The sequence below is a fragment of the Typopeltis vanoorti genome, chromosome 7 (assembly GCF_054136105.1).
Source record: "Typopeltis vanoorti isolate ZY-2024b chromosome 7, IOZ_Tvanoo_1.0, whole genome shotgun sequence".
Classification (NCBI taxonomy): Eukaryota; Metazoa; Arthropoda; class Arachnida; order Uropygi; family Thelyphonidae; genus Typopeltis; species Typopeltis vanoorti.
This window is the reverse complement of record NC_143555.1, coordinates 34,853,473-34,880,089: the sequence shown is the minus strand read 5'-3', so window position 1 is coordinate 34,880,089 and position 26,617 is coordinate 34,853,473. Positions and strand designations below refer to the sequence as shown.

General features: G+C 35.9%; 1 protein-coding gene across 2 annotated transcripts in view; it reads left to right on the top strand.

The window, feature by feature from the left end:
* The window catches only part of LOC150104577 (methylthioribose-1-phosphate isomerase), a 147,141-nt gene that overhangs the window by 62,032 nt on the left and 58,492 nt on the right, over positions 1–26,617 (top strand). For both annotated transcript variants that reach the window (XM_090395789.1, XM_090395790.1), the window contains exon 5: positions 12,501–12,902. In XM_090395789.1, coding sequence (XP_090251915.1) covers positions 12,501–12,902 — 402 coding nt within the window. The remainder of the gene's footprint in view (positions 1–12,500; positions 12,903–26,617) is intronic.

Genomic DNA, 26,617 nt, shown 5'->3' with positions numbered 1-26,617 from the left:
GATTCTTGAAGGACATTTGCAGAATTGTATGCAAGAGACAGTTTGCATTTAAATGAGGAAGGAAGGACATAAGCATTTGGAGAGAGTGTTTTTCTCTGAGCAAGTTAATGTGTTGATGCAGTGAAACTAGAATTATCATGGTGGATGATAGCAGAGGTGGCCTGTTGTGGAAATAGCTGTTTGCGAGAAGGGGGAATACATCATGTAATGATGAATCCACTGGAGTCTGGAGGGAATAATGATAGTTATAAATATATTGATTATTCTTTATACTAATGCCAGGAGTATCCAAAATAAAGCAGAAATTAGTGGCACTGATAGCTTCAACCTGTACAAAGATTATTGGGATCATTGAGACATAGTTGATGGAAGATGATATACAAACAGGAACAGTACTGTCAACAGGGTGTAGCATAGAGGCAGACTGCCTCATGGCACAGCTTAATGAGGGCGCTCGTTCAGCCATATTGCAGTAGGCAGCATCACTACGCTAATTCCTGTTAGCGTAGTAAGTGCAGAAGGAAGTTTTTACACGTTAAACTGATTAAAAATTATTTGCAAACAGCAATGACCCAAGAAAGATGGGTTGGTTAGTCTAGCAACTATATCGATAGAGGTGGACATAGCTTATAATTTAAATTTAGAAGAGCTTATAAACAATTTTATTGTTATTGTGCGATAACCCTGTAGAGCAAACAATTAATTAATATTATTGTGTAATCGTTTTGCATTAATGTTTCTCTTGTAATAAAAACAAAATAGCAATTGGAGATTTTCTTATATTTTTGTCTTATAATGCATCAGGTGCGATGTTTAATTGTTTGCCTCAGGGCATGATCTAATCTGATGATGGCCCTGGACAGGAATAGAAGTAGCATGGCAGAGAATTTTTCAGCAGGATAAGAAGGGCAAACACAGTGGAATACTACTTATGATAAGTGATTGATGTGTTGTGTCCTCTTACAGTTGAGGATTTGGTTGAATGGCACTAATGGTTTTTAAAGCGTATGGTGTGAGATGGAGGTAGTCAGGACTAGATATTTAGTGGGGATTGCTATAAGCCAGGGTGCACAGAGGGTAAAGAACAGATATTTAGTCAGTTGAGCTTGGCAGGTGCAAAAATGAATGATTGTTATGGAAGATTTTAACTATAGCAGTATAAATTAGGAAGAGGAAATTGCATATAGTAGTAAGGGAATGGAATTTCTAGAGTTCTTGAAGGACAGATGTCTTAGGCAACATGTTACAGAAGCAACACGAAGTTCAAGAGTTTGGGATTTGGTCATAGCATGAGATAATTGAAATGGCATCTATGCCCCTCAGTTGTAGAGAGTGATATGTGATTTTGACTTGGAATATGAATAGATATGCAGAAGTATCCAAAAGAAGTGCATGTCTGTGGAATTATAAGGCAGTTGATTATAATAATTTTTAAGATTATAATAATCTTAGAAATCAGTTTGGGCAGTTCCGCAAATGCCCTCCAAGAATCCACATAATCCAAGCCCTAGATAAGAGGATATCATTCCTCTAGGCAAACACTCCTCTGGTATTCTATCTTGCGCACCATGGAATCTCCATACGTTACTCCTCTAACTGTTCCTTCCTTGCTTATCTATATCCCTCACTCTCTCCTTATTCTCCCACTTACCTGCCATCCTGTTATCATTTCTCCATCCCTGGTTGTTTCACTATCTCACCTTTCTTCTCCTCTGGCAGATATTAACCAGCATGATGATGTCATTATCAGATATCACTCTCGTCCACTGGTTCTCCTAGTCTCTCCCCTTTTATTATTCCCATAACTCTCTCTCACTCTTACTTTGATTTTCTTTGCATTCATTGTTTACAGTCTCCATAATCTCTTCTTTCATGCTTCTTAACTAGTTCCTCATACATTCCACTTTTTTCAGTGCATCTGTCTCTCTCTGCACACTATCTGCTCTTACTCGACATTCATCCTCCCAATCAACACCATCTTTCAAACCAACTACACTTCCTATATAGTAGTAAGGGAATATCCCTTACTACTATATGCAATTTTGTCTTCACTGTCATAGTTAAAATCTTCCTTACAATCATTCTTTTCTTAACCCACTGAGCTCAATTGCCTAAATATCTGCTCTTTACCCTCTGTGCTCCCTGGCTTATAGCAACACCCCTACTGAATATCTAGTCCTGACCACCTCCATCTCAGACCATATGCTTTCAAAACCATTAGTGCTATTCTCTCCAAATTCTTAAATCTGAGAGGACACAACACATCAATCACTAATCATAAGTAGCATTACACTGTGTTTGCCCTTCTTATCCTGCTGAAAAATTCTCTACCATGCTAATTCTATTCCTGTCAGTATATCATCTTCCATTAACTATGTCTCAGTGATCCCAATAATCTTTGTACAGGCTGATACTATCAGTGTCACTAATTCATCTGCTTTATTTTGGATACTTCTGACATTAGTATAAAGAATAATCAGTGCATTGTCAATGTCTTTATAACTATCATTATTCCCACCAGACTCCGGATTCATCATTACATTATTCTCATTCACTTGCACTCATTTTTCTCACCCTCAATCACACCCCTTGTCTCTCTTTCATCCATTTCTGACGTAACTGCCAATGTCTGTTATGCTAATTTCTTAATCACAAAGTTCTTTCCATTTTCTACATTTTACTCAGACATGGACTTCCTGGTCTCTCACCTGCCACGAGCACCGCATACCTCAAAATCCTGTAGTATGCTGCATAAAATGTAGTGGTGTTGGACTCGGAGATAAGCCATTGGCAAACTGAATTGCTGCCACCACCATTATTTAAACACTGCACAAAGAATGCTAACAAACTATATTAAAATATTATTAAGTTTATATACAACTTCTGTAAGTGCAAACTACCCACATACTGTGTGCTCTATTTATCTTAGATTCCCCATAAATTTAAAGTAAAAACCTTTTTTTTTTTTTTTTTTTAAATTGCTACTCCTAACATGTCAGATTATAACCTCGCCCTCTGAGAGCTATTAACCAGCATTATGACAATGTCATTGTCAGATATTGCTCTTCTGTGGTTGATTTTGCTCATTTTCGGGAATAAGCCTTAGTTATTCTTGAGAGGAAATCCCTTAGTTTACTTCTGCCATTTTGACTAACTCACTGAAATCAACTGTGTGGTCAATAGTTTGAATCGAATTCATAGTAGCTTTTTTTCCCCCTCCACAGCCTTCTAGAGAACAGTGATGCTATTCACTCTGCCAACCAGGCTGAGCAGGTATTCTGAATGCAGACTTTTTTTTGTTTTGTTTTGCTTTTCTGCTTATTTTTTTAGTGTTAGTCTATTTATCGCTGATTTTTATATGAAATTTGTCAGCATTTATTTAATTTTGCTAAAAACTCTTGAAGATCAGTAACAGAATTCATCTAAGAGGATAATGCCATTTTCATAAAGGGGAGAACTAAACTTGATATCTTTTATTTGAATGTTAAATTTAATGCATTACCCTACCTTACAGCCTAATTTAACAATAAATCTTTTTCCTCTTGATTTGATTTTATACAAAACCATTATTCAAATCTAAGTGCTGATCCCTCTCCTCCTCCAAAAAAAAAAAATCTCTCCCAAAACAGGCTATAAACTTTTCAAACATTTTAGTACAGGGAGTGCACACCTAGATTATATAATACAGTACATAATTTAGTAAGGAACCTTTTTCTAGAGACAAAAGGTGGTAGTTTTTCAAGCCACTTTGGGCCTCTAATAAAAGGATGGTAGTAATCTTCTACTCATCAATTAAAATTGTCTGCCACCTAAAATACATGCTTAAAGATGCACACCACAATTTGTTTCCACAGCTTATTAGTCTGAGTGCAGAAATGATATCTATTCATTCAAGCCAACTAATTATATAATCATTGTGTATGGTTCCATTTACACCATGATGATTCATGTTTTGAATAATTTTCCCTTTGTACCTTATCATATAGTATTTCAGGATAAACAAAGCCTAAACAGAAATCTTTAGTATGTTCTTATGGTTTCTCAATAATTCATATTTGCATAAAACAAACTTTTCTTCACATGTTTTTTCTTCAACACTTTTAATTTTTTGCCTATTGCATGAATATATGCAATACCAGCAAGCTGTGTATGATGGAGCAGTGTCTCAAAAAAGAGAGTAACCAGTATCATTCCCCAGGGATCCATTCTTGGGTCCTACGGTTAACTTGTAAATAATATATCATGTACGCTGACAGGGACATCTTCAGTTGTTTGCTGATGATACAAATTATAAGTAGCACTACTGGTGTACTTATAATTTGTATCTTAATATGAAACCTTCAAGAAGATTTGAGTAGACTTTTGACTTGGACAAAGGAGTGGAGTTGTAGTTTTAATATTAATAAGTGCAAGATGTTGCATTTTGGAGTGCTGAAATATACAGCTGTATACCATATTGATGGTACTGCTGCAGAAAGTGAATGAGATTTGACTTTGGGAGTAATGGTTTTACAGCAGACTGAAGTTAAGAGGGCATACTGCAAGTTTTGAAAAGACAACAACATGTAGTGGTGCTATGATAAAAAGGACACTAACATATAGGGATAATATGGTTGTTGTGCCACCATATAAAACACTGCCAGACCACACTTGAACTATTGTGCTCAGATTTGGTCATCTGGTTTTCATTATGATGGGAAAACATTGGAGAGTGTCCAGAGAAGAGCAACTAATTCTGGCTATGGAAAGAGATTGAAGAAATGTGGATTGCAGCGTTTGGCAGATAAGAGGAAATGAAGTGTGATAGAGATGTTTAAGTTAGTGAGCAGTTTTTTTTAGATTAATCCAGATGAGATTATAAAGAAACAAGAGTGAAAGGCAAGAGGGGAAGAAACAAAGACCATCCCTGAAAATTATATAAGAGTGTGGTGAAGGTGAGGATTTTTTTACATGTATAATTGAGTGAATGGAACACATTACTAAATATGTTGTTAAAGCAGGGAGTGTTAAGGATTTTAAGATTTGGTATGATAAATATGTTGTCAGTTAAATGAATGTCCCATGATGAGTATGCTGACTCCATGGAGGGTGTAATAACAGTAGTAATGATAATAAATCTTTGCTGGAATGCTTTGTACAGAAATTCTTCAGTAATAATAATAACATCCAGTTTTTGTTTCCTTTTTTATAAATTTTGCATGATGGATTAAGATACAAATTTTATAAATTTTTATCTTAATCCAACCATTTGGGATTCAACGTTGTGACCATTTACTTCTGGATTATTCAATGTAGTATCTGTAAAACCTTTATTCCATCATATTATCATCATCAACATTGTCAAATTCCAGCCATGTACCCTCAAGGGGTGTACAGGATATGATAGTACTACATGAAAAACTTACATCGTTGCTAACTTCCTATCTACAATTTTCCTCCAAATCAATCTGTTACCTGTCAAGACTCCAACATTGTCAGATCTTATATTTCTATATTCCAGGGCACTTTTTACTGTATCAATTCACTTATATCTTGGTCTTCTTCTGGGTCTTTTTCCTACCAACCTGGCAGAGAACACTTCTTTTGCTAGCCTTTCCTCTCCCATTCTGTTTAAGTGACCATACCACTTGAGATTAGCTCTGCTAACACATTCCTGGATGCTGACAATGTCAAGTTCTTTCCTAATATCCTCATTTTTAATATGATATTGCCATCGATGCCATCTGTTCATGCCCCTAATCTTTCTCAGGACTCTCATATCTGCAGTGTCTAGTCTTTGGTCAAGTGGTTCACTTCTGACCCAGCCCTCAGATCCATAAGTTAAAATTGGTTTGAACACTGCCTTGTATACATCTAATTTGGTGTGTTGACTAATTTCTTTCTTATTTCATGTAAATTTATTTAGCTGACTTCCTACCACACTCACTGTAATAATTCTGTAGTCTGTTTCCATATTTAATTTATCATCTTCACTAAGAATTATGCCTAAGTAGCTGAAATATTTTACTTGTTCTATAGGTTCTCCATTCACAATGCAGTTGATATTTTCAATGTTTCAGATTTCATGCCTGTTGATTGTTTTTTACTACAGTGCTGTCATATTGTTTCATTTAGCAATTTTTTGAAGTAATTAATGCATACATCAAGGGGTGCTTAAGGGTCAAAGCTGTATAACTGAGAGGAGATCTCCTCATAGCCTTTAAAGGAATGTGGAGAACCGACCAGGGCTTCTGACCTAATGTCCAATCCTCACCTTCTCGTGGTGCACCCTGTTAGGTTACCTGGTTAGTGAATGAATGAGGGTGGGCTGGCAATTTTTGGGATTTAGCTGACCAAATTGTATTATTATTGGCTTAAATCACAATGTAAAATCATGGTACAAATAACAGAATTTCATGCCGGCTGGGGCATCACCTAGTTAAACAATATCCCTATTGTTTTCACCATGGAGAATAGTGAAAAGTCAGCTAATAGAACAAATCCTGAAACACATCCCAACTTAACATTACCAGAATTCATGATCGGTACTATCAGCATAAGAAGCCTGAATGGCAAAGAAATGGAGCTAGCTGAGGAATTGGATAAGTATATAATAAGTGCAACTGAAACAAAAAAAGACAAAAATTGGTGAGATCTTTATAAGCAATGAATATAAAATGTAATATACAGGCAATAACAATCAGGGAAAAGGGGTAGCTATAGTATCTAACACTAAATACAAGGCTAATCTTCTTGAATGGTAGGCAATATCAAGTAGAGTGATGTGGGCAAATAGAATGGGGAATTGGACAACAAGACTTATTTGTGCCTATGGTTGCACAGAAAATTCTACTAAGGTAAAACTGGAGGAATTTTTTGAGGCTTTAGACAAAGCAACTGACACAGTGAAAAAAGAAAAGTTGGTCCTTGTTGGAATCTAAATAGCAAAGTAGGAAATGATTGTCAGACATACAGAAATATTTTGGGAAAATTTGAAGGAAAATGCAAAACTAATAAAAATGGCAAATACCTGTTGGATTTCTGCTCAGGACATAGACTGGTTATTACTAATACAATGGTCCAACATAAAAATGTGCACAAATTCACATGGAGAGAAGAGGCAAGGAATAAGAAAACACTCATTAACTATGTTATTGTTGATAGTGATGTTTTCTCCCTGGTGCTGGACACCAGAGTGTACAGAGGATTTGAAATTGGAAGTGAAATTTAGTCTTGAGTAGGATAAAATTGAATTTCATATTGAAAAGAAGAACATGTAAGAAAGTTTTAAAGTTAATAAAAGTTCAGCAGCTCAATGTGAATTGTAGACTGAAATGCACAAACATTATTCAAGAAAAAATGAGAGTTTGAGAACAGGAAGCAAACCTTGGAGATTCATTGGTAAGCCCTGAAGAAAACACATTGATTCAGCCATAGAGGCAATGAAAGAAAAGAAGAAAGCATATCAAAAGTTCTTGGCAAATAATTCAGCTTGTGTGATAGAGGTGCTTGTAACCTCTTATGTATGGGACTAATATACAGTCATACCCCGACTTACGTGAATCCGGAGTTAAGTTACGCAGGTTCTTATATGTACTTATTCCCATCCCGCTTCATGCCTAACCACTAGTTGTATCTTTCTGCACCTGCCGCATTCGCCAGTGTCGCACATGCTGTGAACAAGCACTGACGTGTTTCACTTGGTCTCCATTCATACGCGATTTTTATAGTATACAAACCTTGCGATTGTTTAATGTTATGTTCTTGATAAAAATTTTATCACATAAAAAATAATAATGTCATCCAAAAGAAGCAAGTCCAATTCTTCTACAGATAGCAAGAAAAGAAAAACATTGACTTTGAAAACAAAACTCAACATTATTAAGGATTTTGAAGACGGAATGAAAATTTGTGAGCTAGCAAAGAAGTTCAATCTACAGGAATCCACAGTAAGAACAGTTATAAAAGAAAGGTTTACAGATTTTGGAGGACATAGATTCTAACGAATTGTAGCCACAAGGCAAGGAATAAAAAAATCATTAGCTTGCTATGAAGAAATTTTGCATGACAAGAAAAAGACATTATTCTGTCAGACGAATCTATTAGATTTTATGAAACCATCAACATCAAAATAACTTTCTTTTTTTTTTTTATGTACGAAAAACTACAATTACGATTATATTTTTAAAAAATGTAAGTGTTTTTGTAAACCTTTGGTCCCAATTAGCTAATATTTTGTATCTTTGTGTATATAAATTACATGCAAAATAATACCCCGAGTTATGCGAATTCGACTTACGCGCTTTTTGTTGGTCCCACCTACTGCATAACTTCGGGGTATGACTGTGTATATATATATAAAGAAGAAAGCATATCGAAAGTTCCTTGCAAATAAGTCAGCACAAGCTGATTTATTCACCAGGGACAAATGTATACAGAGACAAATGTAAGGAAGCTAAACACTGAAAAACTAGCTAAACAAAAGTCATGGGAAAACTGGTAAGAACATAGAAAATAAATATCAAGAAGGTGACAAAATATTCTGGAGGTTGTTGAAGAAGCTCAGAAATGGAGAAAAGAGTGCTGTAAAAGGAATTACAGATGATAAAGGTGATATGATAACTGGAAAAAAGATATCCTTAATGTATAGAATAATTATTTCATAAAATTGCTAAAAAAAAAAACAATCGGCGAGAGCACAATGGTAAAAAAAACAAAACACGCATGCTATCAGGAATACATATCCATATTTGAAGTAGAAAAAACTATCAATTGAAATGTGGAAAGGCAGCAGGAATAGATGATATTAACCATAAATGCTCAAGTATGGTGGTATAAAAGTCTTGCGGTGCTGCATTGTATAGTGTAGAAGTTTGCACCCACCTCCTTATCTGCACTTGCAGCTTTGCCTGCAATTTTAACATTATGTAGGCAATTTCTCTTTTTGAAATGCTCAAACCACCCAGCACTAGTATGGAATTTTCTTCTTTTGATCATTGATAGCTCTTTCTTTCAAGGTTGCAAAGAGACTTAATACTTTTGATTTAATTTCATTGATTAGTGGGATCCGTTTTTGGTTACAATATTCGATTCATGTAGAAAGAAGTCTCTCTAATTCCATCATTATAATACTTTGATTTCGAGTAGTCTGCATGCATGAGAAACTTGGTGCAGCCTTACCTTTCTCTTTATATTCAGCAGCTTTGCTTAAAATTGCTCATATAATTGATTCACCCATTTCGTGTTCTTGTCCTATCTTTGCTCTGGACTCGCCTTGTTAATTTTTCTTTATTTCAAGTTTTTCTTCCAATGAAATTACTTTTCGAATCTTTTTCACACTTCTACTTTTTTGCTCACTAATTCTTTTACTCATGATTAAGGTTGGGAAAATACTTTAAAATAGATAAATAAGGAAAACAATTGCAAAGGAGGCACAAAGTATGACCAGCAAACATTTTAGAAATTATGGAAACAACTACCTCATTAAAGTAAAACCTCAGTTTAATATAAACCAAAATAATCACTCGACATTTTGACCTTCACATAAATGTCATCATCTGGAGTATACAAAGAAATAAGCTGCACTACAATCTAATTATTCTATCCTTCTCATATATCCCTTAGGACAGGTTAAGTCCTTCCCCTAATGAGGTGCTTATGACGAATTGATGCAGTTTGTCACTCATCTGCTGTATCCCTTAAGGGCGATATTCATGACTGTAATCTGTGTGTGTTCATGGGACCGGTTTACCTGTTCTGGGGAATGAAAAACTCACGTTTCCAGGTGAAAAAAAAACCCTACCTCCGCATGAGACTGGCTAACTCGCCTTTCTTCGAAAGAAACTAGATGAAGGTTCCTCACATCACTTACGGAAATCGAACCCAGATCTTTCCGACCAAAGGGCTTCATCTATATTGACTGAGCTACTGAGGCTCACTACAATCTACATGGTATACTAAAGTTACTGGTCAACTGTTACAACTATTAGCCTGACTTCTGGTGAAAAAAAAAACCTTATTATATCAAAGCTAGAGTCCTGCTATTATTATTATCTATTGGATAATTAAATTAATATTTTCAACAGAGGTCAGAATAATAGTTTAATGCTTGGCGAGTAACTTTAGCACACCATGTAGATTGTAGTGCAGCTTATTTCTTTGTATATATGTGTATAGTCCAGATGATGACCTTAATGTGAAGGGTGAAATGTTGAAACGTCAAGCAAAATGCTATGTAATTAGCAGATGACATAAATTTTGGCGGTGAATTTAGAACATAGTGTACATGGAAATAGTTAGTATGCCATTAAAAAAAATAACTTTGTAAAATGTTTTAAATTGGTGACTAAATTATTCATCTTTGGTGAGTGATTTTTTAAAATAGTTAGCCATAAAAAATGTACAGATAGAAAATTTGTATTGCTGATATGAATATCAGCAATACAAAGACAAACGAGAATTGGCAGAAGCATTAAAAATATCAATTGCATTGTGAATGGAGAGCCTATAGAATAAGGAAAATATTTCAGCCGTTTAAGGCACGATTCTTAGTGATGATGGTAAATTAAATATGGAATCAGACAACAGAATTAGTAAAGCTGGTATAGTAGGAAGTCAGCTGAATAAATTTACATGAAATAAGAAAGAAATTAGTCAAAACACTAAATTAGCTGTATGAAGATTGCACAAATTCCATTCATTTGAAATAATTAGTCCATTATGAAGTTCAGTTTATATAACTAAGAAATAAACATAAACTTTGGATAATAGACATAAGATTGTTTCATTAAGAAAAATTATTATTACTATTTATTATTATTATTTTCTTGATCCCTATACAGTTACAATACTCTTCTCCGGAGGTCAATATTGGTGAACATAAAGTCTGTCATGCCACTCTTTAAAATCATCCACAGTCTGCATGTTCGCCACCCTCTCAGGCAATGCATTCCATGCTCCTACCACTCTCCGTGCAAAAAACTCACTACTTACCCTTTTACTCAACACTTCCTTTTGCAGCTTTCAGGGATGGCCTCTTGTTCTTGTTCCTCTTACCTTATTGACACTTAGTGTATGTTGTGTTCAGAATACATCCTCTTCATTTACTTTTAACACTTCACCACTCATTATCCTTATAAGAATAGGACCAGTACCAGATTAGCACCAGTAATAGTGCCTGTAGTACCAAGATGGAACTCTCTAATAAAGTGATCATTAAATGGCTCAAATATGTGTTCTGCTTTGGACACCTAATTCCCATCTCCATCCTGCAAGATAATTCCTCCACTATCATTTTTTTTATCCTGCTTACCACATTGCAAAACACTTCTTGGATTGCAGTCCCATTCTCCCTTCATATTCTAATTTTTCTCTCCTTACAATACTAGTCATTTTGCTATTCTGAGACTTATATTCCTTATGCAACTGCCCTACAGCACTCTGTTGGAAGTTTTTCCCCACTTGGTTAGACTATAAATTATATGTTTAGTTTAATTCTTTATCCAAGTGTAAGCAAACAAAGTTTGTGCCTGAAGTATCTTCAGGACTGGGACAACTCGTGGCAAAGGTGGACTTATCTTTGCCACGAGTTGCCCCAGTCTTGAAGATACTTCAGATACAAACTTGTTTGCTTACACTTGGATAAAGGATTAAACTAAATATATAATTTATAGTCTAACCAAGTGGATAAAAACTTCCAAGGCCTTTCTCTAATCCAGAGTAATTTAATAATAAGGTGTGGCACCTTTTGGCAGCTGGCATATGGAAATATGAGTTCTGCATTGCTTCAACCCAGATCTCACCTCTGGGTCTGGCTTCCACTGAAGAGACCTCAATAAAGCTCGAAACCAGTATGGGTAGTGACCCTTCCCATAATGCATAGCAGTATACATGTCCACAAGGAGATGATTTACTTTGCATTGTGGGATACTAAGGAAAGTGATGAAACTTAGTCCACCTTTGCCCCAAGTTGCCCCAGTCCTGAAGATACTTCAGGCATAAACTTTGTTTGCTTACACTTTGATAAAGGATTAAACTAAATATATAACCTACAGCACTCTCTTTATATACCTTCCATAATCTCTTTTTCTTCTTCAGTTCCCTTTTTATTGATTTTTTTCATCCATTTGACTCCGAATTGCTTTATCGTCTTCACTTGAAGTATACAATCTGTAATTTTTTTTCTTAAGTATCTCCCATGCGCTAGTGATCCCTCTTCCTTTAAATTCTTTCATCCATTGCATGGTTTCTATGTCTATGGTAGTCACCTGCCTTGTAATTTACATGATTTCCTTCTTTTGATACCTCTGCATTCCTACTAATCCTCAAAGTCAACACTTCATGGTTCACCAATAAGTTGCAAGTATGCCATATCAGTATAAAAATTTACAATTTTTAGCTGGTTGCGTTAAATGTAAGAAGTGTTATATTTACTTGATAAATTTTAATCTAATTCCATAGAGCTTGCTTGCATATAATTTTTAAAACTATTAAATGAAATTTATTCTGTTTTTATTTCATAGGAGTTATACGTTCCCTTCATAAGCTTGGAAAACTAAATCATGTCTACTGTACTGAAACCCGACCTTATAATCAAGGTGCCAGATTGACAGCTTATGAATTGGTACATGATCAGATTCCTGCCACTTTGATTTGTGACAGTATGGTAGCCGCTCTGATGAACACTATTGAAATATCAGCTGTCATTGTTGGAGCTGACAGAGTTGTTGCTAATGGAGATACAGCTAATAAAATAGGAACTTTTCAAATTGCTGTTTGTGCCAAATATCATAGAATTCCTTTCTACGTAGCATCGCCATGCAACACAATTGACTTGACACTTGAGTCTGGAGAGGCAATACCTATTGAAGAACGACCCCATCATGAAATGGTTTCACTTCAAGGAATACAGATAGCTGCTGAAGGTATTTAAAATTATTCAGTTTTAAGCAGTGAAAAAAAAAAAAAGTTTTCAAATGTTTGTGCATTAAACCTGCTTAATTTGAAGCAAATCACAAAGATTTGCTTCAAAAACAAAAAAAAAGTTTTCAAATGTTTATGCATTAAACCTGCTTAATTTGAAGCAAATCACATAAGGAAAGATTGTAAATGATCAACTTGGAATTAAATAAAATCCAGAGTATACAAACATTTGCTAGTAAGTTGGCAGTTATTTGATTGGTATTGTATCTATAATATTAATGAAGAATTCATACCATATGTAGTTAGGTATGAAAATAAGTATTATTCTTTGTTTGTGTTTGTAAAAGTTTACCACAGTGTGGAAAAAGAAAGCTACAAGCATTTAGCTTTCTTCTTTTACTACATTCTGGTAAGCTTTTTAACAAGTTCACAGCATAACTATCAGAAATATAATTAAGTAAATACTTTTTACTTAAATTGTTATCTATTTTTATACAAAAGACATAAACCAGATAACAATTATAATAAATTCAGTTTAATCCTTTATCCAAGTGTAAGCAAACAAAGTTTGCACCTGAAGTATCTTCAAGACTGAGGCAACTCGTGTTAAAGTTGAACCACGCTCTCATCACTACTTGTCTTAGTATCTCCCATAATGCAAAGCACATCTCCTTGCAGACATGTATAATGCTATGCATTAAGGGAGGAGCGACTACCCAGGCCAGTTTTGACCTTTATTGAGGTCTCGTCAGTGCTTCTATCTTAGGATCACCACCTCTGGGTCTGGCTCCCACTGATGAGACTTCAATAAAGATCGAAACTGGTCTGGGTAGTGGCCCTTCCCTTAATGCATAGCATTATTCATGTCTGCAAGGAGATGTGCTTTGCATTATGGGAGATACTAAGAGAAGTAGTGATTAGAGCTTGGTCCACCTTTACCACGAGTTGCCTCACTCCTGAAGATACTTCAGGTGCAAACTTTGTTTGCTTACACTTGGATAAAGGATTAAACTGAATTTATTATAGCCTAACCAAGTGCAAAAAAAACTTCCAACATCTTTCTCTAAATCCAGAGTAATTTAATAATAATAAGGTGAGACACCTTTTGGCAACTCCTATAGGTAAATGTGACCTCTCCATTGCTTGCTTCCACCTTAGGATCACCACCTCTGGGTCTGACTCCCACTGACAAGACCTCTATAAAGGTCGAAACCGATTGGAAGCTTGAGTGATGAATGGCAATGCTGTAGCCCATGAAGTTTTAACTGAGGCTTGGCTATTGCTGTCACCCAGGTCCTGGGTGGGGGTAATGAATGGCAGTGCTGTAACCTGTGAAGTTAACTGAGGCACGGCTGTTGCTGTTACCCCCTCAGATGAGATATGAGCAAATGAGTGGCTCTGCTCGGTGTTGGGGTGAGCCTGTTACTGAGGGGAACAATGCTGAGTTTTTGGAGTTTGACCTGTACTTGAACATTCAATAAAGGTCCAAACTGGTCTGGGTAGTAGCCCTTCCCTTAATGCATAGCATTATACATGTCTGCAAGGAGGTGTGCTTTGCATTATAGGAGATACTAAGACAAGTAGTGATGAGAGCTTGGTCCACCTTTACCAAGAATTGCCTCAGTCTTGAAGATACTTCAGGTGCAAACTTTGTTTGCTTACACTTGGATAAAGGATTAAATTGAATTTATTATAGTCTAACCAAGTGCAAAAAAAACTTCCAACACATAACAATTACTTTTGAAGAGTAATTCAAAATACTTTTGAAACACTGATCTCATCTTCCTCTTACAAGGTATGCTCAGTGGCATGTTATTGCATGATAACTTGGCTTTGATAGAAATCTAATTATCTTAAAGGGCAGTTAATCCTGTCTGTATGGTCACCAGTGCCCGGCAGTTGTTCTGAACAGTTTATCATTGGAGATGAAAACCCTGCCATCTCTGTATGATACCAGCTACCTAACTGTTACAAACTATAAAGGTTCTTAATATCCTAGATAGAATTCAAACCCAGGTATGTTGCAGGCCTTCATTCAAATCACTGTTATTGAGTGAGATACTGATGCCTGTTTGAAAAAAAACTTGTTTGAAACTTAAAATATTCGATTTATGAGTATCATTTCTCACCACACTGACAATGTGTGTACTCACTCATGAAAAGTCTCTTCTTTGTAGCATCCAAAGACCTTTAGTCCTGTCTGAAATAATTTTACTTCATCATCATCATCATAACGCTAATTGCAGATATAAACCATACTTGTCTGTTCCAGTCTCATTATCCATCTAATATCCTCCTTTGAGGTCTACCTAGGCTTCTCTATCCAATTGGTTTATATTTTATTAATTGCTTAGGACAGTGGTAGCAAACCATTTTGTGTGTGTGTGTACCAAAAATTCACAAATTGAATTACTGACGTGCCGGGCAGTTTTTAATAGGGGAAAAATTAATAAAAAATTAATCTAACTTAATTAATTTATTTATAATATATATATATATATATATATATATTTATTTATTTATAATATTTTATAAATAATATTTTATTTTATTTATAATAATTATTCGGTTAAAATTAATTATTGTATTATTAAATTGATTTTAATGGTGTCGGTTTAAAAAAAAACAGTAGTGAGAAAAATATTTTATGCATTGTAACTCACCATAGAAGTCAGCTGAGCAGGGGAAGCAGCAGAAGGATGTCAACTTGTTGGCAAAATGCTTACTGTATTTACTCAAATATAACTGGCCCTCACATATAACTCACACCCCTGATTTTACTTTATGAAAAAAAGACATTAAAAAGTTTTGCGTATACCTCACACACGAAAAATGTTTAAACACGTTCATGTCGAGGCGATAGTAACTCGCTCCCCTGTGGTTAACAACAGCCATTACTGCTGTATTACTGCAGTAATACATATTCTGTAATTACTGCAGATGCAAGAAATACAAGTAGTTTTTTTTGTATCCCTGAATAAGGTATAGAGCCTTTTGCAGTCTGTGTAACATATTTCTCAACAAATAGTGCAATTACACTGCTGGAATAAAAACGGTACTAACTAATGAATCACATCCCCCCCCCCCACAGAAACTATGCTGTATAGACTTGAGCAAAACCATATGTTGCACCAGAAACACAGTATCTAACTAAAACTGTCATCCAATTTTTCAATTACATGAACGGTGGACTCAACTCGCACAAAGTTTCAACCTTTGCTTGAAACTTTGTGTGCGTTGAGCCTGCTGGTAATGAGAAGTTCTGTCTGAACAATAAATGTTACCCCGTCGTGAATGTGTTAAAACTAAAAAATATATAGTGAATATTGTTATGACAATTTCAGATGTTATGGAATTTGGTTGAAGAGATTTAGCATTTCAGCTCAACAATTGTCGGTTGCCTTTGTCTTTGGGTCGCGTGATCTTTTGTTAATATTGCTCCAGTCATATGCACGTCTTTGTAACTGCTCTCTCGTGTAAAACAAAATTTAACTTGTACATTGTAACAGTTAAAAAAAAAAGAAAAGGGTTGAATAATTTATAAGCATATATAAGGAAACCTGTAAATCGCTGATGTGCCAGCAAAATTCTCGGACGTGCCATAGGTTTGCCATCTATGGCTTAGGATATTGAGTGTTGGCCATTTGGTTTACATCTTCTATCCAGTTTTGTTGGTAATTGTTTAGTTTTTCTTCTATTGATATTAATTTTAGTTCTTATAAAATATCTTCATCCGTTTTTTGTCTAATAATGTGTATTTTGCAGTTCTCATGAATTTCATCTCATTCGTTTTTATTCTTTCTTTGGCTTGTTTGGTTATTACCCAAATTTCACTGCCATATAATAATTATGTACTGCTAAAGTATTGTATATTTTCAAGCATGTTTCTTTTTTGCACAATATTTGGATTGAGCATTCTAATCTATCAGGCCATTTCAACTGTCATTGAAACCTGACCTTTTATTCTAAGCCACCAAGCCTCTGTGTCTAAATTTCTTCATTCTCAAGTCACTTTTCTGAATCCTGCAAATCACTTTAACCTCTCTGACTTTCATTCTTTGAAAGCTGTTTTCAATCCAGCCTGAAGAGTAGTATTCTTTCTCTTGAATGTCCACTCTAACCAGCCTTCCTTACCACCTCTACAGACCAAACTAAGACAAGTTTTCCAAGGCAGCCCAAGCTGAAAGTGGGTACATCACTCACCAGCAGCTCAGGATTTTAATTTTACTCAATAGAAAAGTTTAACTACTGTGAAACAGAAAAAATCATCATCATTATCAATTTCCTGATGTGCATCCTCAAGAGCGTTCAGGCTATTGTGAGGGCATTACATAATTAAGATTACATTATTATTAATCTCCTACCTTGTCTCTTGTCTTCTTCACCCATAGTCTACGTCAGTGGCGGTCGATGAAAATTTTAAGTAGGGGGTGCTGCATATACAAAATAAAATTTTTTAAAAAAATCTTTTTTTCCTAATCAGTAACCAATTTATTAATAAATAAATTTACATGTTAAAAAATTGCTTTATTGAAAATATTTCATCCTCACCACTTACAAACATCAATAACAAAAGTTTCATATCTCACAGAAATAACGCGCATTGATACACGAACGCAAGCATCGATACATTGCCCAAACGAGCAGTGTCAAGCATAAACGAATATCGGCAAGTCTAGCTGCAATTTGCACGATCATTCTTATAGTGCGTTAGATCACAGTGCATTTGTTTCGTGTAACGGTAATTGAAAAAATATAATTCTTTTCATATTTTCAACAGTGATATTCATCATAATTCAGCCCTGTATCTATAATAAATAAATAATTATATGTTATTTTAACAGAATAAAATAAGATTTGCAAAAAATAGTTCACCATCACCACGAACACGCACCAATAAAGAATAACATGGGCAAGCATGCGCTTCCCAAAGAGCAGTGTCAGATTCACTAGCTACGTGCAATGAGAAGCACAAACAAATATCGCCGAATCTGGCTGCGATTGGTTGAACATGATATAATGTGATAATTCTGACACTGCGTTAGATCTGTTTCGTAATCTAAAGTGTTAATCGAACAATTGCAATTATTAACTATTCAATCACTGTCGAAACATAAGCTGTAACCTTTAACAGGTTGTATTGCATTTATATAATGTTTTAAGCATTATTATTATTTATAAACACAAACAAAATTTAATTTTTTCATTTTTTCCTTGAGGGTGCTGCAGTGTCGCAGTACTTATGTACGGGCTGCCACTGGTCTATGTAGTCTAGTTAAAAGCACCATTAAGATTGTAATGGTGTATTATATGAAATACCTTTCATGATGGAATAACTATGGTTGTACTATAATCTATATTATTTCATTTAAGTGTAGTTTTGTGAAGAATTTTATTAATGGTATTTTCACTGTATCCATTCTTTATAAATGGATTGCTAATAATTTGTAATTCTTGCTTAAGAGGCTATTTAGAAAAAATCAGTGGGCCAAAATTTTTGTGAAGGGTGGTGGTTAGAGTTTGCATGTACATAGATACTTTGCTTGCAGTAGATAAAGAGTGAAGGATAGACTTGCTTGAGGAAAGACATGTGACAAATGTACACAGAAAAGGAAGTGAGTTTTGGTTTTCAGTTTCCTTAGGCTAAGGAAGGTGTTTAAACTTTGGGAGCTGTGTGGCCAGATAACAAAACCATTATTAACATATGGACTCTCCTCTATCTGCTCCTATTGCTAACTTTTATATGAAAACTTTTGAGCAACATGCTGTGGAATGCTTTACTTAACATGCTCATGTCAAGGTGATCATGGCTCTCACCATATCTGACAGGGTGAGAGAAAACATTATGTCCCAGAGAAATTTTTTTGCGTTTGCAGTTCAGTGGACACACTACGTATCGTGATGGTTCTTTAGTTGTAATCAAATCTGCATTGGGGGGAGGGACAATGTGTTTGTTTTAGGATGTATTAGAAAACAATAATGAAAAGACTTGATGAAAAGCCAAAAGGCTATTTTTTTTTTTTCTGGCGAGGTTGATATAAGTTAAGGGGATAAAAATCCCTTCTTGTTTTTTCAGCCAGTAAGCGAAACTAAGATCGAACACTACGATCTGTAACGTTTCATGCCGACGAACTGTCAGCGTATCCAAGCGTAAGTGACCACTTGGTAGTGCCACACCACGGCAACTCGTTGCAAAGGTGAAGCAAGCTTCCTCACTGTTCTTGATATTTTCTCATAATGTAAAAACAGCTCTTAAGAGATGTAGTACTGTTTTACATTATGAGGAGAGGTCACTACCCAGACCGGTTTCAACCTTTTTTGAGGTCTCATCAGTGAGCAGCTAGACCTAGTTAATATCAGAGTTTAAGTGAAGAAAGCTTACATACTTTTGCTATACGATTGACCGAAAGGTGTGTCACTATATTACATTATAACATAGTATATAGTATAACTAAGATGAAAAGCCAAAAGGCTATTTTTTTTTTTCTGGCGAGGTTGATATAAGTTAAGGGGATAAAAATCCCTTCTTGTTTTTTCAGCCAGTACTGGCTGAAAAAACAAGAAGGGATTTTTATCCCCTTAACTTAAATGAAAAGACTTATTAAATATGTGAATCTTCATTAATAAGACGTGAGAGTGTGACAAGTGGCCAATGAATTATTAATAATTGAGATGAGGCAAAGAGCAAGGATTATGAATGATATGCTGGCTGAAATGTGTGAAGAGACGGGAGTACAGTTTGTTGATGTATGGAATGAGTTTGAAGAACGAAGTGAACTATATTGGAGCGATGGACTGCATTTGAGTGGTTATGGTGTGAGTCGCTTGGAGAGACTGCTGCTGGAAGGTAGAGAAGTGAGTAGAGTGAGAGAATGAATCAGATCAAGCGGGAAGTGATGTGGAAGAGAAGGAGAGTAAGATAGGAGAGATTGAAGAGGTGGTTATGAACGAGGAAGTGAGCGGTATGAGTATAGAAAATGAGAGAATGAGTGTGCAAGAGGAGCAGGGAAACAGGGAGGCTCAGGGGGACAGGGGTACACAGCGTTGAGAAAGATGGATGCTCCGAGAGAAGGTGAGGGCATGTGTAGACAGGAAAAATCCCCTTTTGATCCTCTTGATCAAAAGAGAAAATTTAATCAAGAGGATCAAATTTCCTCTTGATCACAGGATGACCTGTGATCAAGAGGAAACAGTTGGAATTGAAAAGGGTTTCAAAATGAATAAGCAGAAAGGGAAATGGCCCCAGTCAAGCATTGAGAGATCACATCAAGTGAGTGGTATCAGTGGAACTAGCTGTAGATCCAGAAATGAGCTGTTGTGTTTGTATACAAATGCTGCAAGTATAAGAAACAAGGCAGATGAAATGGTTGCACTAATTGTCTGTTCACCCAAAGATTGTCGGAATGAATGAGACATGGTTGGAAGAGGACGACATCCTGACAGGAATAGAGATGGAAGGGTATGATGTGTTTCGTGAGGATAGAAGGAGTAAAAAGGGAAGTGCTATTAATGATAGAAAAAGAGTTATGTCCATACAAAGTAGAGATGCAAGAGGGGAAATAGTGCCAGTGGTTTTGAGGCAGTATGGTGTGCAATAGAGGTGAATGGAATCAAATACTTCGTTGGATGTTGTTATAGACCAGGTATTGTGGATAGTGGTGATAATGAAATGTAAACTCAAATTAGCCAAGCAAATAAGAAAAGGGTAATCATTATGGGTGATTTCAATTATGGCAATATAGACTGGAATGATAAGATAGCTACTGGAAGTAAAGAAAATGAGTTTCTTCAGTTTTGGGGGGATAACTGCCTCAGACAGTATGTAACAGAGGTCACGCGAGGATTGACGGTTGGATTTGGTCATCTCATCAGAGGATGTAATTATAAATGAGGCGTCAAATCATCCACCAATTGGTGAGAGTGACCATGAGGTGATTACCTGGGTGGTTGCCAACTGTGTGAGGGCCTCTGTGAGAAAAGGGTATATGTGGAACTACAAGGAGGGTGATGAAGAGCTCAGGAGACAGCTTGCAGAGTTAGCTGGAAAAAAGAGATCAGTGTGGCTTGGGGATTTTCAAAAACTATCTAGTAGATGCAATGTCTAAATGTATTCCAAGGGTGAGAAGGTTAAATAAGATAGGTGTGAGATGGATGAATAAAGAGATTAAGCATGCGATACAGAGAAAAAAGAGCATTGTGGAGGCAGCATAAGAAAAGTGGAAATAACCAATTCCATGAGGTCTACAAAGACCAGGCAAGGAGGGTGACTTGGTTGGTGAGGGTAGCTAAAGAGAGGTATGAGCAGCAGTTAGCTAATAAAGCCAAAAAGAATCCTAAGGAGCTCTTTCGATATGTAGCCAGCAAAAGAAAGAATGATTATAGAAGGATGGCACTGATAGGAGAAAATGGTATAAAGACATCTGTTGCAGAATGTGTGGTAGAGATACTTAATGAGCAGTTCATAAAGGTCTTTCAATTTTGTGAATGTGACTTCATGGAGAGATTGAGAGCAGTTGATGATGGGAGGAGAGACTGACTGTAAGTGAGCAAGAGGTGTTTGGGGAGTTGAGTAAACTAGATGTTAATAAGGCTGTGGGATTTGATAATATATCACCATATATTCTGAAGGAATGTGCCAGGGAGTTGACACCTGCCTTGACATATTTTTTAATACGAGTCTTACACTTGGTTAAGTTCCTAAGGAGTGGAAGGAGGACAAGATTGTGCCACTTCATAAAGGAGGTAATCGAACTCAAGCATCAAACTATAGGCCTATCTGTGTGTCAGGTGTTGTGATTAAGTTGTTGGAGAAACTTGTGAGAATTAGAATCCAGAGTTGGGTTGACAACAATTGTATTATCTTTGATGGACAGCATTGATTTGCTAAAGGGAGGTCATGTTTTAGTAATCTACTTACTTATTACAATAAAGTGACTGCTTCCTTGAACAGAGGAGAAGGATACACAGTAATATACTTAGATTTCACAAAGGCTTTTGATAGAGAACCTCATGATAAATTGATAGTCAAATTAGAGCAGATGGGGTTGGATATTGGATTGGAGACTGGCTATCTGATAGGTATCAACAAGTTGTGTATGGGGGAGCGATATCCAGGAAAAGGAAAGTCACTAGTGGAGTGCCTCTGGGGTCTGTTTTAGGGCCATTACTGTTTAACTTGTATATTAATGATATTGCTGAAGATTTGGATGGAGATATTCCGTTGTTTGCAAATGATGCAAAGTTGGGACGAAAAATGAAGAGTAGTGAAGATGTTGTGGCCTTACAAGAAGACTTGAATAAATTGAATGATTGGGCACAGAAATGGGGATGTGAGTTCAATGTTGCAAAATGTAAGGTTTTAAAAGTTAAAAAACAAAGATGGGATGCAGAATTTATGCTTGGTGAGGATATATTGTTGGAGGTGGAAGAAATAACAGATCTGGGAGTGATAGTGGATAAGGATCTGAAATTTAGGGGACACATAGCCAAAATTGTGAAGACAACACAAAGGCTTCTGGGAATGAGGACACTGACATATAGAAGCAGGGAGATTCTGGTTCCATTGTATAAGGTTTTGATTAGGCCACACATGGACTATTGTACCCAGATTTGGTCACCTGGTTTTCAGAAGGATGAAGAGATGTTGGAAGGGAGGTCCAAAGGTGACTGACTAAGGTAGTTTCTGACCTCTGAAATGTCGAGTATGAGGAAAGATTCAGATGTAATTTGCAGTCTGGTGGATAGGAAGAAGAGGGGGGAGATATGATAGAGACCTATAAGTTGGTAAGGAGTTGTTATAGGATCAATGCTGGAGAGTTTTACAGAAAATAGTGGGAGATCGGGGGGAACCAGAGGTCATCCTTTTAAATTGTATAAAGAAGGTGTGAGTAGGGGAGTGAGAGGAAGGGTTTTTTTCATGCAGAGTTGTAAATGATTGGAATGCCTTGCCTGAGTGTGTGGTGTGTGCAAGGAGTTTGAATGTGTTCAAGACACTGTATGATGAGCTGTTTGTGTGTGGTAAAAGGACCTCCTACATGAGTCTTTGACTACATGACGTCTTGGGGTAATAATAATAATTAACATTTGTGATATATGTATGTGTTCTGTAAGTTGCTGGGTGGAGCAGAAAGCATGAGATCCTGTGAATTCTAAGACATATATTAGTGAATTTAATGGTGTAATTTTTAAAAAAAAAAAAAACTTACAAGGAGAGGAAAAGAGATTTGTTTGCAAAGTGTAAATAACTAACAAATAAATAGCTGTTGTATACAATCGGTAGTTCAGTAAATAACTGTAGGAAGGCTAATCCAACATAATGTTGAATAGGTGATTCATTTAGGTGTGGCAGGAATACATATGGGTTGATGGAGCAGCAAGTCATCTTGTAAAATTTGTTGTGCTTGTTATGTGTGTTTATTTCTCTGTTTTATTTATATTTCACTTTGTTTTCTAAGAATTTTCTTTTGTTTACTGAGGATAAGTATACATTTTATGCAGTGATGGGATACATAATTTTCCAGTCATCATTGGAATTATTTTCCTTTTTTGTCAATTTTATATTCATTACTTTTTTTTTTTTTTCATGAGTGGCTCTTCTGTCTTATCAATAATAATATCTCACATATGCTAGTATTTTGTTGATGATGAACCACTTCCTATAATCACAGAAGTATTTGTTTTTATTCTGGAATAGGTAAATTTGTACTAAGTCTTCCAACCTCAACAGATGCTATACTGTAGAAGGAAGAAAAACAAGTAGCTTTGTTTATCACTAAATACAGCACACAGACACAGTCTATGTACCATATGTGCAACAAGTAATGTAATTAGAGACAACTGAAATGACAATCATGATTGAAAAACACTCCCCCCCCCCCCAAGAATCTATGATGCATGCATGCAAAATACATTTTTTGTAGCATTAAATAGCAGTTAACAAAACACATTTGTCCTAACATCCTCTTTCACATTTTCAGTTCTAGAAAATATGGCAAATACCTGTTGGATTACTGCTCAGGACATGGACTGATTATTACTAACACCATGTTCCAACATAAAAATGTGCACAAATTCACATGGAGAGAAGAAGAGGCAAGAAATAAGAAAAGTCTCATTGACTATGTTATTGTTGATAGTGATGTTTTTTCCCTGGTGCAGGACACTAGAGTGTACAGAGGATTTGAAATTGGAAGTGATCACTATTTAGTCTTGAGCAGGACAAAATTGAATTTCATATTGAAAAGAATGACATATAAGAAAGTTTTAAAGCAAATAAAAGTTGAGCAGCTCTCTGATGTGAACTGTAGACTAAAATACACAAAGATTATTGAAGAAAAAATGAAAGAGTTTGAGCAGAAGAACCAAACCTTGGAGATTCAGTGGCAAACCTTGAAGAAAGCCCTGATTGATTCACCCAGAGAGGCATGTGGTGAGGTTGTCTGCAAGGATAGAAAAATCAGAACTCCCTGGTGGACACAAGTTAAAGAGGCAGTGAAGGAAAAGAAGAAAGCATATCAAAAGTTCCTGTCAAATAAGTCAGCTTGTGCTGTTAGAGAATACAGACACAAATGTAAGAAAGCTAAACAGTGTGTAAAACTAGCTAAACAAACGTCATAGGAAGACTTTGGCAAGAACATTGAAAATAAATATCAAGAAGGTGGCAAGATATTTTGGAGGTTGTTGAAGAAGCTTAGAAATGGAGGAAAGAGTGCTGTAAAAGGAGTTAGAAATGATAAAGGTGACATGAAAACGAGAGAAAAAGATATCCTTGAAGTATGGAGTAATTACTTCGAAAAATTGCTAAATAAAACAAGCAGTGATAGCACAGTGGTAAAAACACTCAAAGGCGTACAGTCAGGAATACATATCCATACTTGAAGTAGAAAAAGCCATCAAAGACTTGAAATGTGGAAAGGCAGCAGGAGTAGATGATATTCGACCAGAAATGCTGAAGTATGGTTGTATAAAAGTCTTACAGTGTTTGCACTGCATAGTTCAGAAGACCTGGACAGAGGGATGAATTTCTGATGATTGGAGTAGAGCTCTAATAGCACCCATATATAAAAAGGAAAATAAAACTGAATGTGAGAATTACAGAGATATTTCCTTACTGAATGTTCTGGGGCAAGATTTATGCCAGTATACTTGAGGAACGGTTGAGAAGAATTGTGGAAGAGAAGCTGGATTCAGGCCAAATAGAGGCTGTCAGGATCAGATCTTCGCTTTACGACAATTAATTGAGAAAGCATGGGAATATAACAAAGATCTGTATTTAAGTTCTGTCAGTCTGGAAAAGGCATATGACAAGGTGGCAAGAGAGAAGCTATTCAATACACTACAGTTATATGGTGTCAATGGGGCATTATATCAAGTAAAACTTAGTTTTTATTTGAGTTGCAAGTCAGCAGTTAGAATTAAAAGAAGTACAGGAAGATGGTTTAATGTTAAACAAGGATGTGCATTATCCCTTCTGTTATTCATTATCTATATGGATCACATTATGAAGGAAAGTGGTATTAAACATGATATCAGAATTGGAGATGTTAATGTTAGCTTTTGCTTTATGCGGACGACTTCTAAATAAATCTGCTACAAGTTTGCAAGATTCTCTGACTAAATTGAGTAACTGTTGTAATAGATATGGTATGAAGGTCAGCAATAAAAAGACAAAGACAATGAAAATTGGTAGAATCATTGAAAATGTCTTTGAATGCGGAACCTGTGGAACAGTAAAACTTTTCAGCTACTTAGGCACGATTTTTAGTGCAGATGGTAAATTAAATATGGAAATAGACAACAGAATCAACAAAGCTGGTAGGAAGTCAATTAAATAAATTCATATGGAATAAGAGAGAAATTAGTCAGAACACTAAATTAGCTGTATACAAGACAGTGTTCAAACCAGTTTTAACTTATGGATCTGAGAGCTGGGTCAGAAGTAAAACACTTGACCAAAGACCAGAGACCGCAGATATGAGAGTCCTGAGAAAGATTAGAGGTGTGAACAGATGGCATCAATGGCAATATCATATTAAAAACGAGGATATTAGGAAAGAACTTGACATTATCATCATCCAGGAATGCATTAGCAGAGCTAATCTTCAGGTGGTATGGTCACTTGAACAGAATGGGCGAGGAAAAATTAGCAAAACAAGTGTTCTCTGCCTGGTTGGCAGGAAAACGACCCAGAGGAAGACCAAGATATAAGTGGATTGATACGGTACAAAGTGCCTTAGACAATAGAAATATAAGATCTGATAATGTTGGAGTCTTGACAAGTAACAGACTGATTTGGAGGAAAATTGTAGATAGGAAGTTAGTAATGATGTAAATTTTTCATGTAGTACTATCATATCCTGTACACCCCCTTGAGGGTACATGTCAGGAATTTGATTATGATGATGAAAATATGTGTTACATCTGTTTATAATGCAGCCATTGAATACAATAAACATACAATTTATGGAAAGCGAAAAGATTAGTATGAGAATATATATACAGGGTGTCCCTGAATTCATGGCCCAAACGTGAGGGGATGGTAGAACACACCGAAACCACCAATATTCGTCATAAGAATATGCGGCCGCAAACGCAGTGAGGAGTCGGAAATGAAAGATGGACACACACAGGTTTCCAGAGTGACATTTATTGGAGCTCATTACAAAAAATGCTGAAACGTCCTCCACCAACGTTGATACACGCAGCACAATGGCGTAGT